The 13,717-nt window shown below is 38.8% G+C and overlaps 1 protein-coding gene and 1 non-coding gene across 2 annotated transcripts; one reads left to right on the top strand and one right to left on the bottom strand.

Moving 5' to 3' along the window:
• Nucleotides 1-67: 67 nt before the first annotated feature.
• vps26a (VPS26, retromer complex component A) lies at nt 68-10,680 on the bottom strand. The gene is made up of 9 exons (XM_061744574.1): nt 10,594-10,680; nt 8,796-8,945; nt 5,083-5,158; nt 4,552-4,708; nt 3,707-3,871; nt 3,476-3,582; nt 3,133-3,234; nt 2,898-3,007; nt 68-2,595 (listed from the first exon to the last, which is right to left on the bottom strand). The coding sequence occupies exons 1-9, from the start codon at nt 10,594-10,596 to the stop codon at nt 2,479-2,481; spliced, it is 987 nt and encodes a 328-aa protein (XP_061600558.1). The 5' UTR covers nt 10,597-10,680; the 3' UTR covers nt 68-2,478.
• A 2,386-nt stretch (nt 10,681-13,066) lies between these two features.
• Nucleotides 13,067-13,148, top strand: trnal-aag (transfer RNA leucine (anticodon AAG)). Its single transcript has one exon. It is a non-coding gene; the product is annotated as a tRNA-Leu (tRNA).
• The last annotated feature ends 569 nt before the right edge of the window (nt 13,149-13,717 follow it).

The raw sequence follows: 13,717 nt of genomic DNA, 5'->3' as shown, positions 1-13,717 counted from the left end.
TGACAGCATTTAAAGAAAACCCTAAAAATCTTTCCAGAACATGGTTCAGAAAGACAGGATGCATATGGTGGGCCAAATAAAGAAAAAACAAGTATTTATTGTAAATAAATTATGCGTTTTTCAAGCAAAACAAACCCCAATTAAATGATCAAACCCAGCATGAAAGAACAAAGAAAACCTGAAAAGTAGATGAAAAATGATGGACAGAAAATGCAACATGGGTCCATCACCCAGATATCAAAGAGACAGAAAGCAGCGAGTATTTTACACAGGAAATTGAAGTCAAATGTGTAGTGTGATACATAAACAACAGTATAATTTTCATTGTCATCTCAGGAGATGAGGCAAAAATGTCATTGAGAGACATTGAATTTTAGCATCATGCTCCTTAATACAAAGTTGAGCATTGACAGGGAAAGTGCATATTGGCCATAGATAGAGAGCTGAAGGCAAAAAAAAATAAAAACAAATCACACAAAACCAATAACATTGTCTATAAAGCAAGACCTAAACTGCAGGTCTGTGTATCACAGTGGAACATGGTTGTATTTTACAGTATGCAGGAAGCACATTCCTTCAAGACCTACAGATGACGTAAGTAATTTATCATATTTGCATTCTGAATATATCAAATAGAGAAGCTCAAAAAGCCCCAACTTGTGAAAAAAATGAGGGAGCTGGATTACATTTTTTTTTTATATATATAATGGCTGGCAACATATATGATAACAAAACTCTAAATTTTAGGTACAAATGACTGCACACCTTCATCAACTTTTAGGCTTTATACATAATAACTTGCAGAAATTAAAAGAAAACATTCTTAGACTGATGAGGAAATACAACTCAAATGATCCAAATTGCAAATCATTATTTTTTTCTATTCCACAGTAAAAGAGGAGTTTAATGGATTTCAGTGCTTAAATTTAAACTCCATCATGCCATTTGTTAACTTTGCTTTTGTTTTTTGGAATAGGGTGAACAAACCGTACAAAGAAATATACAGTATTATTGCAAAGGATCAAGCACATTGCAGTGTGCCAGAGCAGCAGCAGACTTGAACAGAGACATTTGGAGGAATCCCTGTAGGGACAAAACAGTCCTCTTCAATGACATTGATGAACAATATCAGACTCAGGTGAACTGCTGGACTTCAGAGTGCGTATGGACAACGCTGTAGTAACACCAATGATTTCTGAATTTATTGAGTAACTGGCAAATAATTTGATGGTCAATTAATTACTTAAATCTTTTAAGAGCAATACCTACAAACTCAGATTTCTGACGTTTCCAATATAAGCTTCTACTGTGTTTCTCTACTGTGAAGCTGTGCGTCAAGTAAACAGGGCTTTTACAGAACAAGACAATGAGGTGCTTGACCTTTGGATCTGGTGACATTAATTGGACCAAATTCCTTTATTTTTCTGATATCATGAATTAATTACCTTTTCAGAATTTGATTTTAACTTAATCAACATAAGATTTAAACACATCGGATCAGGCTAATGTCTATCTTTAATCAATATATTATCCAAAAGAAAATTTGTTTTACCCTGCCTCCGGCTCAAAAACAAGATGATGAGGGTATATGAAATAGCAGGATTGCAGGAAATTATTTGTGAGTGAGATATAAAAAGAAGACATCTTAATATCAGATACAAACTTAAGTTTGTCAAGATTGACATTTGTTGAATTCTCCAATTAAAGCATAAATTAACTCAGAAGAATCAGTCTGTGGACCATTGCAACATCTTTACAGTAATACAACCAGTTAACTGTGCAATTCTTGATTTCCCAGCTCAGTGGATAAATGACAGCTTAAAGTTAACTATTGTGAATAAATAGAGAGCATGTGTATCAATTCATAGCTTTGCCTCTCACATCCTTGGCTCAGGCTAATCCCTGATATTTTGGAAACTTTCCATCATCAAGTAGCTCATCCAAACTATAGAAAGTATCATGTTGTAGGGTATGTGGGAAGGAGGATGTGAGAGGAAGTCCAGGATAAGCGTTGTTCAAGACCTTTGAGAAAAGCTCCTGATGCAAAAGAAAGAAGTGGTGCACTGGTCTGTAGCAGTCTCCTTTTTCCTGTCTTTGCTCTTGCTTATTATTCATTCTGCAAACTTAGGCTGTATGGCTTCACTTCTGTGCGCTTGCGTGTGAGGCAGGATCAAAGTGGCTGTCTCACTGTTCATTACGGGATTGTTTTGCACTTTTGCCTTGATGTTTAGCAAACTTGTATCGTATACAGCTGTACGCAAGTGCATTTCAGTCCAGGGCTAGAGAGCGATGGCAGGCAGCTCACATCCAAAGCTGTAAAGTTGTGGTGGAGAGGGAGGCTGAGTGAAAGGTATGTGTATTGATGTTTACAGACATTTCTTAGTCCGCAGAGACAGTGGGGCAGCCCTCACCCCTCTGCTGTTCAGCAGTGAAGGGCTGTGATGTGTCTGTGTATAGTTTCAGTTCATCGCCTGATGCTCACATCTCTGGCTGCTCTGCGCTAACCGTCAGGTTCCGGGGTTCAGGTGACTCGTAGCGCTGGTGGAAGTTTCTTTTCCTCAGCTTCTCGGGAGCCTTTCTCCACAAAACAATCTCCTAAACACAAAGGAAGAATAAAGAAGACATTAATAACATGCAGTTTTCCTCTTTGGATTGGATTAATAGATTAAGATTGAATGAAAGTAAACAAGAAGATCAACAATATATGTAGTTTCATAGTCTTCAGAAAAGTCTCCAGAAGGATATACAGACTAATCAGACATGTGAAGAGTTCATAAAGTGCATTTTAAGTAAATATTTGATCTTCATTTAAAACATGGTTAATACTCGAGTGCTGAAAAATACAGATATAAACTCACTGACGTTAAATACACCTGCTGTGTATGCAAGTGATCTACCTGTTGTTTAAAGTATCTTCTGTCCTCTTCGTCCACCAGCACCAGATTGAGGAAGTAGCGCACAGAGAACTTCTTGTTGACATCCCTCATTGTGGGTGTCAAGTCATAGCCTTTAAGAAACCAGAATAGATAAGCTGTCGCTAGCATTTCACATAAGAATATTCCTGTTTGAAGTTGTATACATCACTCAGTGTGGAACAGTCTTCCACATACTAAAGAAAAGATGATCTCTTACCTGCCAGGAAGAGTCTGATGGGAATGGATTCACCTTTTACTGGAGCACCATCCATGATCTCGTATTTTGCAACCGTTTCCGTCTCTGTTGTTGTACTGGGACCTAAATGGGACAACAACTTCCTTTAGTTGGTAGGATTAAATGGGATAAAGTGGAGCACAGCTGACAAGGGTTCCATACTTTTTCTGGGACACCATTAATTCACAGAAGAGGTAGGAAACTGCAGAACTGAGAAACTCAAAAGGTGATGAAACATTCAGTCATGACGCCTTGAAAAGCATTTAACCCACTTGTGTTAATCTAGGTCATTTTATTTTTATAAGCGGTTGCCGTGGATTCTTACCTATGCCTGTTATCTCCTTTTTGATCAGCTGCAGCTCCATGTGTTGGATCTTGATCCTGACCAGCAGGAAGTAAATCTTCCCGACAATCACATCCTTCAAATGGTATCTAACAGACAGTCAATAAAATATCCTCAAAATTATTATTATTTTATTTTTTTTTTTTTTTTTTTTTTTAAATAATGGAAAAATAAACTTAATTGGAAAACACAAACAAATAATATTGATCTCACTTGGACTTATTATATTCAAACTCGATGTGTAGACAGTCTTCTATACCGACTTCCATCTTGATTGAGTTGTTAACGTCTGGGTAGGTAGCTAACTGGTGGACAATTAACTCGTATTCCTTCACCAAGTCGGACAAACGACGAACTATTGTCACCCTGAGGAAATATCTGAAAGAAGAAAACACAAAGATCGCATCACAAGAACTTACAAATGTGCAAATAAGTTTCCAGCAGTCTGGAACAGTATCCTCTATTCAAAAGCTAAATATGTTGTTTTAGTCAATTTAATCAACCCCATTAGGCCTCGAACATCTTAGATGTATATATATATATATACACGTGTATATATACACACACACACCTTTGTACTCTTTTGGTATCAGGAAATTAAGATCAAGTAAATAGTGCCTGCAACTCCAACGAGATAGTTAGAACAACACTGTCACTCGGCTTTGTAACCAATCCAGATGACTCAACTCTTCTCTACTGTCTGTACATTCAGTGTGTGAGCTACAAGAAAAAACACCAAGCAGCTCCAGTTTCAGCAATACTGATTAAGTATCATAGTTGATATCAACGTATTTATTGATTTCCCAAGTGTCTCCGACTATACCCCTTCAATGAAGCAACATTGCAAAATTAAGCAGAAAAATGTTCCCCTGCAGACTTTCTGTGATCATATGTCTGAATAGCATTATCATCCTAAACAGTGAAATTAATTTCCCGAATTCATATGCCATCTGTAGTATTAAGAGGGAGGAACATGCTTGCACAATCATCAAAACAACATACACAAGTAAACGTAAAGGAATCTTCAGTTTTATTAGTTTCAAAATGTATTACTATACCTTAGCCTGACATTCGCTCCGGTGTAGGACTCATAGGGCTTCTCCACCTGCATGAACTCAAAGTCATAGCTTCTGTTCTGGGTGAGTTCTCCAGGTAAAGCAAGCTCTTTGACCAAATCCACAAACTCATGGGTGTTGCTCTTATCAGAGAAGAGCTCTAAAACATAACAGGAAAGATGTACTGTGGTTTGTTTTCAAGATTGTGCAGAATTCAAAACAGTTGAAAACCGAACAAGATGCATATATTAGTTTTATTTCAATATTTTTATGCTCTTTTAGCCCAGTGCACTCATTCCTCTCTCTACTATAAATACTGCTGGGGGAGGGTTTAGCTCGACTATGACAGACTGCACATGACCACCACATGCCCTGTTAAACCTTTTAGCCATGTGAGAAAGCCAACAAAATGTTACAACACAGAAATAGTTTTCCAGCTACAAAGTCTTCAATCTCCATAATGCCCCACTCAGAAAAGACAGTAGAAATGGTAACGGCACAAAATGGTAAATGTACCGCTTTAATGGCACTCACCTATCTGCCCAACAAACTCGATGCGGATGCCCTGATGTTCCACCCGCTTTCCTCCCTGCTTCACATTGAGATTCACCTGGAGATGAAACATTTGAGACACTTTATTCCCCATCTAATGTACTTTGATACACTATAACCAGGATAATTAAAAGGAACATGAAAACATTTGTGGTGACCAGGCTCATACAGTCTTATTGGATTGATTACAAGTATTTACTTTCCTCATCTTTGTACATTGCAGTTGTTGTGTTATCAGCCATAAACACAAAATGATAAAAATCAATGACAATATTAGCACTTTGGAAGTTAAAGTTTCTTAAAATCCCACTGAAGATGACAGTTGGCACCACCTTTTCCTTTTCTGCATTAAAAGGAGGAGAAAATGAATATTATCAAATGTATATATCAGCTTTATAATTTATATATGAAATATATTGATTCAACTGCATTAAAGCCTGAATTATGTTTCCGCGTTAAATCAACGCAGAGCCTACGCCGTAGGGTACGTGGCGACGCGCACCCTACGGCGTAGGCTACGCCGTAGCCTGACGTGTACCTTCCCAAAAATTGTAACTACGCGTCGTGGCGACGCGGACCCAACGCAGACCGAGAGGGCTGTAATTGGTTTGCTTGGTAGCAACGCATTTCAGTTTCCGGTTCTTGAAGCAGTAGTGAACTTTCAGCGCCTTTTTCTTCGTGTCTGTGTGATTTATTTTTTTGGGGTTGTTTTGTTTTGTTTTTTTGCACAATAGTTGTTGTTATCTCTTTGATTCACTCTGACCGGAAAAAAACAGAAGCTAAACAAAGTATCAACTAGCGCTCTCGGGGGGTATTGCACCGTGGCGAAATGGAGTGACGGAGAAGTCCGAAGGATTCACGACGGCGTCACGGCAACGGCGTTTGCTCTGCGTTGGTTTAACGCGGAACCTTAGATCAGCCTTCAGGAATGGTATTGCTAATTTTCCCAGCATCAACTTCACATCCACTCCTGTCGAACTGCTCAGTCACAACAGTAGCCTCCACAATCTCCTGTACACCCTGGCCCCCCTAGAAATCAGAATGTTTCATTTACCCACTTTGCCCCTTGGTTTACTTCTGAACTTCATCAACTGAAAGCCAGAGGTCGTCAACTAGAATATCTCTGCAGGAAAATTGGTCTTACCAATCAAAAGGAAATGTTCAATACACATTTCCTCTTCTATAAGGATATTTTCCACTGCAAAATCAAATTACTATGCAGATTTAATCAGGTCAGGTTCTGGAAATTCTCAAGCACTATTCTCCTTGGTCCATAACACTCTACGCCCACCTGACTCTCTCCCTCTTCCCTTTTACTCCACCGACTCCTGTAATTTCATTATGACAATTTTTAATACTAAAATTGATAAAATCCATCAGCAGTTAGTCCAGATTTAATCTACTATATTCCCCCTGATACTCAAATCATTCTCTCCCATCCTTTCTCTGATTTTAACCTCCTTTCTATTGCTGAAATAACTGACCTTGTCCATAAATGTTAACCATTCACTTGCCAACTGTATCCTCTCCCTACTATACTGGTCAAAGCTTAAATTAATTCCCTGGCACCTCTTATAACTGCAATTATCCATTCATCTCTCATCTGGTTCTGTTCCGTCATCTCTCAAATCAGCTGCAATAACCTTTAGAAACCTAGTGCTGAGCTCAGCGACTTCAACAAACTCCACCCGATCTCCAACCTCCCCTTCCTTTAAAAAAATACTGGAAAAAACTCTTGCCTCTCAACTTCATGATCATATCTCTCACAATAGTCTTTACAAACAGTTCCAATCAAGCTTCCATTCCCTTCATAGTACAGAAACAGCTTTATTTAAAATAACCAACAACCTCCTAATGGCTGCGGAGTCTGGACAACATACCATTCTCATCCTCCTGGAACTGAGTGCGGCTTTTGACACCATCCTCATCGACCAACTAGCCTCCATTGGAATATCTGATACACCCCTCAACTGGTTTAAATCATATCCATCTGGCCGTACTCAGTTTGTTCAACTCAAAACTTCATTCAGTTCTCATTATTGCCCCCTCTCCTCTGGTGTACCTCAAGGCTATGTCCTTGGTCCCCCTTTTATTCATAATTTACCTTCATCATTTGTTCACCATTTACCTTCTCCCTCACACCGTGGTCACATCCCATCTAGATTATTGTAATTCTCTCCTCTTTGGTTTGCCTGCCAAGTCCATCCATAAACTGCAACTGGTTCAAAGCTCTGCTGCCCGTGTCATCACTAGAACCCCCTCCATCAGTCATATAACACCCGTTCTGCAGCAACTTCTCTGGCTTCCTATCCAACATCGCATAATCTACAACATCCTTCTCCTCACTTTCAAATCCATCAACAATCTTGCACCTCCCTATCTTTCTGAACTCCTACATATCAAAATACCCATCTGATCTCTCAGGTCTTCTTCCTCCAAACAGCTTGCCTGGTTATCATGGGATCAAGAGCATTGAGTCGCTCAGCCCCCCACCTTTGAAATTCCCTTCCATGTGACATCCAGCACGCCACTTCTACTGCCATTTTTAAAATCACGGTTAAAAACATCTTTTTAGACAGGCCTTCTCCCTATGAACTTGTTGCATCCCTGGTATCAGTACTACCACATTCCTTCTCATTGTTTTATTGTTTTGTTTGTACTGTATTTTTATATTGTGCTTTTTGAGTGTTTGATGGACTGATTGCTGTTTTATATTTGTACGGTGACCTTGAGTGTCTAGAAAGGTGCCCATGAATTAAATGAATTATTACTATTATTTATAATCAAGTCCCCCTACTAGCATGGAGGTTAAGTGGTTTTTAAGATGCTGTATGATTTGTTGGGCTTCTTGCTCGGTTCTGATTTTGTTTTGTCTTCCATCAATATTTTCTTGAGTCTCTGAGTCACCTCTGCCATGACATCCATTGTAGCTGTGTGAGCTAGTTTCATTGCTGCTGACATGTGCCACAGTGTTGTAAAGCGATATGCAGTCACTGCAAGAAGCAAACAGGATGGAAATCCCAAGTTACTTTGGGTTTTTTTGGGGCCCTGCTTAGCCCACTTAGTTGAGCGAGTGACCCATATACAGGGGCTAGAGTCCTTGTTCAGTCGCCCCAGGCTTGAATCCCAGCTTGGGGCTTCCCTATCACAGCACTTTCAATTATTAAAAAAAAAAAAAAATTAAATAAAAACAAAAACAAAAAAAAACAACTTTGCCTGGTATTCGTCGATAGTACAGATAAGAGACGAGAACAAGACCACACTTCCTAAAAGTAACCAAATATCCTTCAAAAGAAATTGGAACTGACATTTTAACATAAAAGGAAGTCTTTGTGCTGCTTAAAGAAGCCATTCAAACAACACCCAAGTAAAATTACAAAGAGATGCCATACTACGTAAAGAAACATAACACCTAATCCAAATATTGATCACAAATGTATTCATTTTAGTTTCCCCTGAAGCCAAAGCAAGCCTTAAACAATCCTTACAGCCTTACAGAATTGTTATTTCCTGTTGGACTCAGTTAAGCAGAAGATTGCAAAATAGTCATGTGGATAGCAGAAAAATTCATTATGTTCTGGGAGAATAGTGCTCACTGATAATTATATTAAGAGTACATTAAATCATGTCTCATGCGTGTAGGACCTCGTGGAGAGATCTGAACTGCTGTAAGAAAAATAAAAACTCAAGTTTACCTTCCCAGAGACCGATTCTCCATCATAGAACAGGTAGTGTTTCTCCACTTTGCCATCTTCTGTCTTCAATTCAGCTGTCTTTCTGTTCTCAGCATCATTCAGCAGTACATCTATCTCACACACGGGCCCAAACAAACCTCCCAGGAAACTCTGGAAACAGAAGGGTTATGGAGAACAAAATGTTACCGACACCAAAATAGGCCAAACACGAAGAACAGCTGGGTTGTCTAAAAGTGTTTACATTAATTTCAAACGATTATGTATGAACTTCTAACTAAGCAGCACTGTAAAATGGATTGGTCACAGTTGAAGTGGACCTCTTATGGTTACTATGTCATGTTTTAATTGTTCTTATTTGTATGTCTGTCTTTGTATGATGACCGTTTCCCATACTGCTAAATGAATTTCCCCTCGAGGGATATTAAAAATGACTCTGACTTTTACCCACAAACTGACAATAATGTAACCCTCTTCAAACCTTAGGAGGGAAGCCACAACATTATGTAAGCTTTATAAACTTTTAATTATTATTAACATACAGTGCAAACAAGAACAGAAGACAACATCAATTGTGTGTGTGTGTGTGTGTGTGTGTGTGTGTGTGTGTGTGTGTGTGTGTGTGTGTGTGTGTGTAGATAAACAAATAAATAAGTTAAACAAACAAATAAATAATTATCATATAGAGTGGTGTAGCACTATACAATTTAGAATAATAATATAATATCCTAATATAACATATTTTTTATAAAATATTATAAACTATTATATCATATAACCAAATAATATCAACATACTATTATATATAACCATATAATAATATTATAGTTAAACATCTCATGAGATTTCATAACTTAATATAATAATAAACTATGAAACAATACATCATGATAATGCCAAGAATAATTATTAGAATTGAAATTAGTAATTTATGTATTGCAATGAAGCTTTATAAACTTGAGAGACGAAAATCCACACAAAATCAAACAAAATGGGGCAAGTTTCTAGCCATATATTTCTGTATTCAATGCAGAAGAATGTGTTTACACACACACCATCGTGGAGGTTACTAACAACCAGTGATGACTATCACACCCAAAGCACCAAAGTTAACATGATTGGGCGTGTTGCTCCGACACCAGTCACACTGAGCTTGCACCCATTAAAATCCCCACTACTTCTATCAAGCATATTAGATGAGAATGACAACACTGGTTACTTGGACAACCAGCTCACTCATCAACAGTTGCAGAGAGATAACATTTTCCTCACAGCTGATGCAAAGTCAAAAGCACATGTTTCAAAATGCAGGGACTACAAATCTGTCAAAATAAGCCCAGTCATCAAGATGTCACGAGAAACTAGCTACTGTGGCCAATACCGAAACAAGTGCAACACAGCCATTGAGGAGCGACTTGTGATATAAGCACATTTTTACCTCGACTTATTGATATTAAAGGAATTTATAGAGCTGCATACCACAGCCCCTTGTTAAATATCTAAGCATGCCATGATATTCGGTCTCAAGGTGCAGTTATTCCCTTTATTAATCGAGGTTAATAGTGTTTGATAAAAGGGTTGTTAGCAAGTCACAACATCAGAGGAAAACGGCCTCGTACTGATGCTAATTAGCTCCCCTTGCTAGCTTGTCCGATCTAAATATCACACATATATAGATATATGTTGCCAGGTGTAACTGACACGCTTGATCGTGTAAAATGTGCATCGTTTCTTTATCACGATAATCTCATTTGCTGGTTTTTTTTTCTTTGTAGCAGCTAGTTGTTGTTTTTCCACTTACCATCTTGACAGTCTCGCCGTCTTGACAGTTGAAGCTAACAGCTAGCTCCGCTTAGCCAGTCTGCTGGTAACGAGGCTCCGAGTCATGTGACCTGCGTCACGTGTTTGTGGGCGGGGCCCGGGTTACAGACACGCAGGAGAGCGCAGGCTGCATGCCGTCTATGGTGGGACATGCAGGCATCTCTGCGGCAGGGTCACAGTCAGTACTCGAGTTGTAAAAAAAAAAACAAAACAGGGGGGATGGTGGATTTTATCGTATGGGGACAGATAATTTGTGCTGATTACAAATAATATATTACAAAAAATAGCACTGACCAAAACACCTGCAGAAATACTGCAGGAATGACATAGCAGCAGTTAAATGCAGCCTTCTGTAAGCTTTAAATATCCACTGGGCTTACATCTAATACATCAAAACACAACAATAAAAAACAGTTTTCTGAACTTATCAATATGCCTCTGTCCTTCACAGGATAAGTAAAATGGATCACTGCAAAAACTCAAAATCTTAACAAGAATATTTGTCTTATTTCTAGTTAAAATATCTCATTTTAGTAAAAAAAATCTCATTACACTTAAAACAAGACTCATCACTGGAAAGAAACAACAATTTTCACCTGTTTCAAGTACATTTTCACTTAAAATAAGTAGAAAAATCTGCCAGTTGAACAAGATTTTTTTTGCTTGTGATGAGAAGATAAATCTTGTCCCACTGGCAGATTTTTCTACTTATTTCAAGTGAAAATTTACTTGAAACGGGTAAAAATTGTCAAATAAGTTATTTTTCTGGTGTTATTTTTCTGGTGATGACTCTAAATGTTGAAATAGCAGTAATACCACATTCATTGATGAAATGACATAAGGGATGGAAAGGGGGGATGGCAGTTTTACAGGGGGGAAGATTTTGACCGTTTTTATTCAGGGGGGATGCCACCCCCCTCATCCCCCTTCAACTCGAGTACTGGTCACAGTACTAATCAGAAATAGAAAAATAACTGAGTCACCGAGTTTGTTGGTTAAAGCTGCTGTCTGATCAAGAAAAAAAATTCAGGATTTGCTTTTGCGAGTTACAAAACTGCTTCACCTGCCATCTGAACAAATCAGGCAGCACTGTGAGGCAAGGCAAGGCAAGTTTATTTGTATAGCACAATCCAACACAAGGTCATTCAAAGTGCTTTACATCAACATTAAAAGCAGCAAGCCACAATTAAACAGTAAATAACAAATAAAATGATAAGAAAAGAGGTAAAATAATAAAAAGCACAAGTTGTTAAAAAGTAAGGGCAGCAGTACTGGTTTAGCTTGGCACAGCAATGTGATTAATATATTTCCTGTGGGTCTACTCTAATAATGTGATCCAGTATTGTCACAGGATAATTTGCGTGTTTGTTTTGGCAAAAGTTTTACGTCGGATGCCCTTCCTGACACAACCCTCTGTATTTATCCGGGCTTGGGACAGGCACAATGAGGCGCTGGCTTGTACCATCCTTGTGGCTACATTAGTATAATGCTGCTGACATGTCTTTTTGTTTTCACAATCAGCCCTCACTGAAGACTGAAAATTGTTTAATGGAAGAATTTCCAAAATTATCTATTATGTTATGTATCATGTGGTGTACGAATGGTCAAAGGGACATTATCAAATTTCAACGTGTTTATTTAATTAGTGAAATAAAAAGAAGCAACAAGTGTGTGGAGCAAGATGATAAAATGAATTAGGCTCATAGCATAATTGCCTAATTCTAAGGCATTCAAATACAACTTAGGCAATTATGCTATGAGGCTAACGATATACGAGTTGAGTTTGTGAAGCTGCAGTAAGTGGTGTAAATAATCGTTTTCTCCAGGTGGAGGCGCTGTAGGAGCAAGAAAGTGTAGTTTTAAATGTAACAGAAGAGAGAAAAGCAGCAACAAGATGTGAAGAGCTGATGTGTTATGACGGTAGTTATTATAAGCATAGAGGGAGTGTAAAAAGACTGGGTCTCGCTGTATTACTCAGGCTGCACTTCAGCATCTATTCACAGGTGCAACCCCACTACTGAGCGGTACGGGGGATTTGACCTGCTCCGTTTCCAACCTGGGCCTATGCTCCCCTCCTTAGACGACCTGGTGGTCCCAGACTCCCCCAGGATCACCATATCGATACCAACCTTAGTGCGGACACCTGATCGGCATAGTCCACTGCAGCTCAGAGCTCCTGAGCTCAAACGATCCACCAGCCTCAACCTCCCGGTAACTTGGATTACAGGCACGCGCCACCGCACCCGGCAGGGACATCACACACTTATCTGTCTTTTAACTTTTAATAAGGAGATTTTATGTTTTTTCCTCAGACTTGGAAGTTATCTGAAAATGTGATTCCAACATACACATCTACAAATGAATCCAGTGAAAAGCTTTGAAAAAGGCAAATGAAAAGGGAAAACGGAGGGGAATTCATTGGAAATAAAAGCAGCTTTCTTCCACCAGTCAGTGGTAGTGTGGCCGAGCGGTCTAAGGCGCTGGATTAAGGCTCCAGTCTCATAAGAGGCGTGGGTTCAAATCCCACCACTGCCATCAACAAATGTTTAGAAGCTGATGACTGCACTTTACATCAAATGCTAAACCTTGTTTGTGATGAGCACTTTTGTGAACAAATGTTGCAGGAATCCTTCTAAAACTATGTGAACCCTGTAATATCTGAACTCGCACCTGAATGCTTTGAATGCCGTTAACTGACTCTTCAATTTATAATGTTTGCTGTGACTTGATTGTCGTCCTCTGATGTGGGTCACTTTGGATAAGAAGTTCTTCTAAATGTTGTGTAATGTTAAAATAAAACCTAAAAGCTTAAGGCTTCTCTTCCATGTACCATGTAAACACCTGAAAATGCATCACTGACGTCCCGTTTCGGATCTGAACCTGGGGCCCCATTTATAAAAGAGTGTGCAGGATTCATACTAAAAGTGTACATAAACCCAAAAGCCGAAAATGGCGGGCGCAAAAAAAAATCCGGATTTATAAAAAATGTTCGCTTTATAAATCACAATCCAGCTGGAAGGTTGCGCAGGTGAATTCGCCTCATATTCCGCCCTCTACGCGCCCACTTTCTACCATAAATGGGCAATGCAAAGTAGTTCATGACT

The sequence above is a fragment of the Cololabis saira genome, chromosome 2, assembly GCF_033807715.1.
Source record: "Cololabis saira isolate AMF1-May2022 chromosome 2, fColSai1.1, whole genome shotgun sequence".
Lineage (NCBI taxonomy): Eukaryota > Metazoa > Chordata > Actinopteri > Beloniformes > Belonidae > Cololabis > Cololabis saira.
The sequence above is the reverse complement of the archived record's forward strand: the minus strand, read 5'-3'. Positions and strand labels throughout refer to the sequence as shown.

Coding starts and splice junctions, on each gene's coding strand:
- vps26a (XM_061744574.1), bottom strand. Junction 5,159..8,795: donor GAGAATCGGTCTCTGGGAAG/GTAAACTTGAGT, acceptor TTTCATCTCCAG/GTGAATCTCAATGTGAAGCA. Junction 3,872..4,551: donor GGAGCGAATGTCAGGCTAAG/GTATAGTAATAC, acceptor TTCTTCTTTCAG/ATATTTCCTCAGGGTGACAA.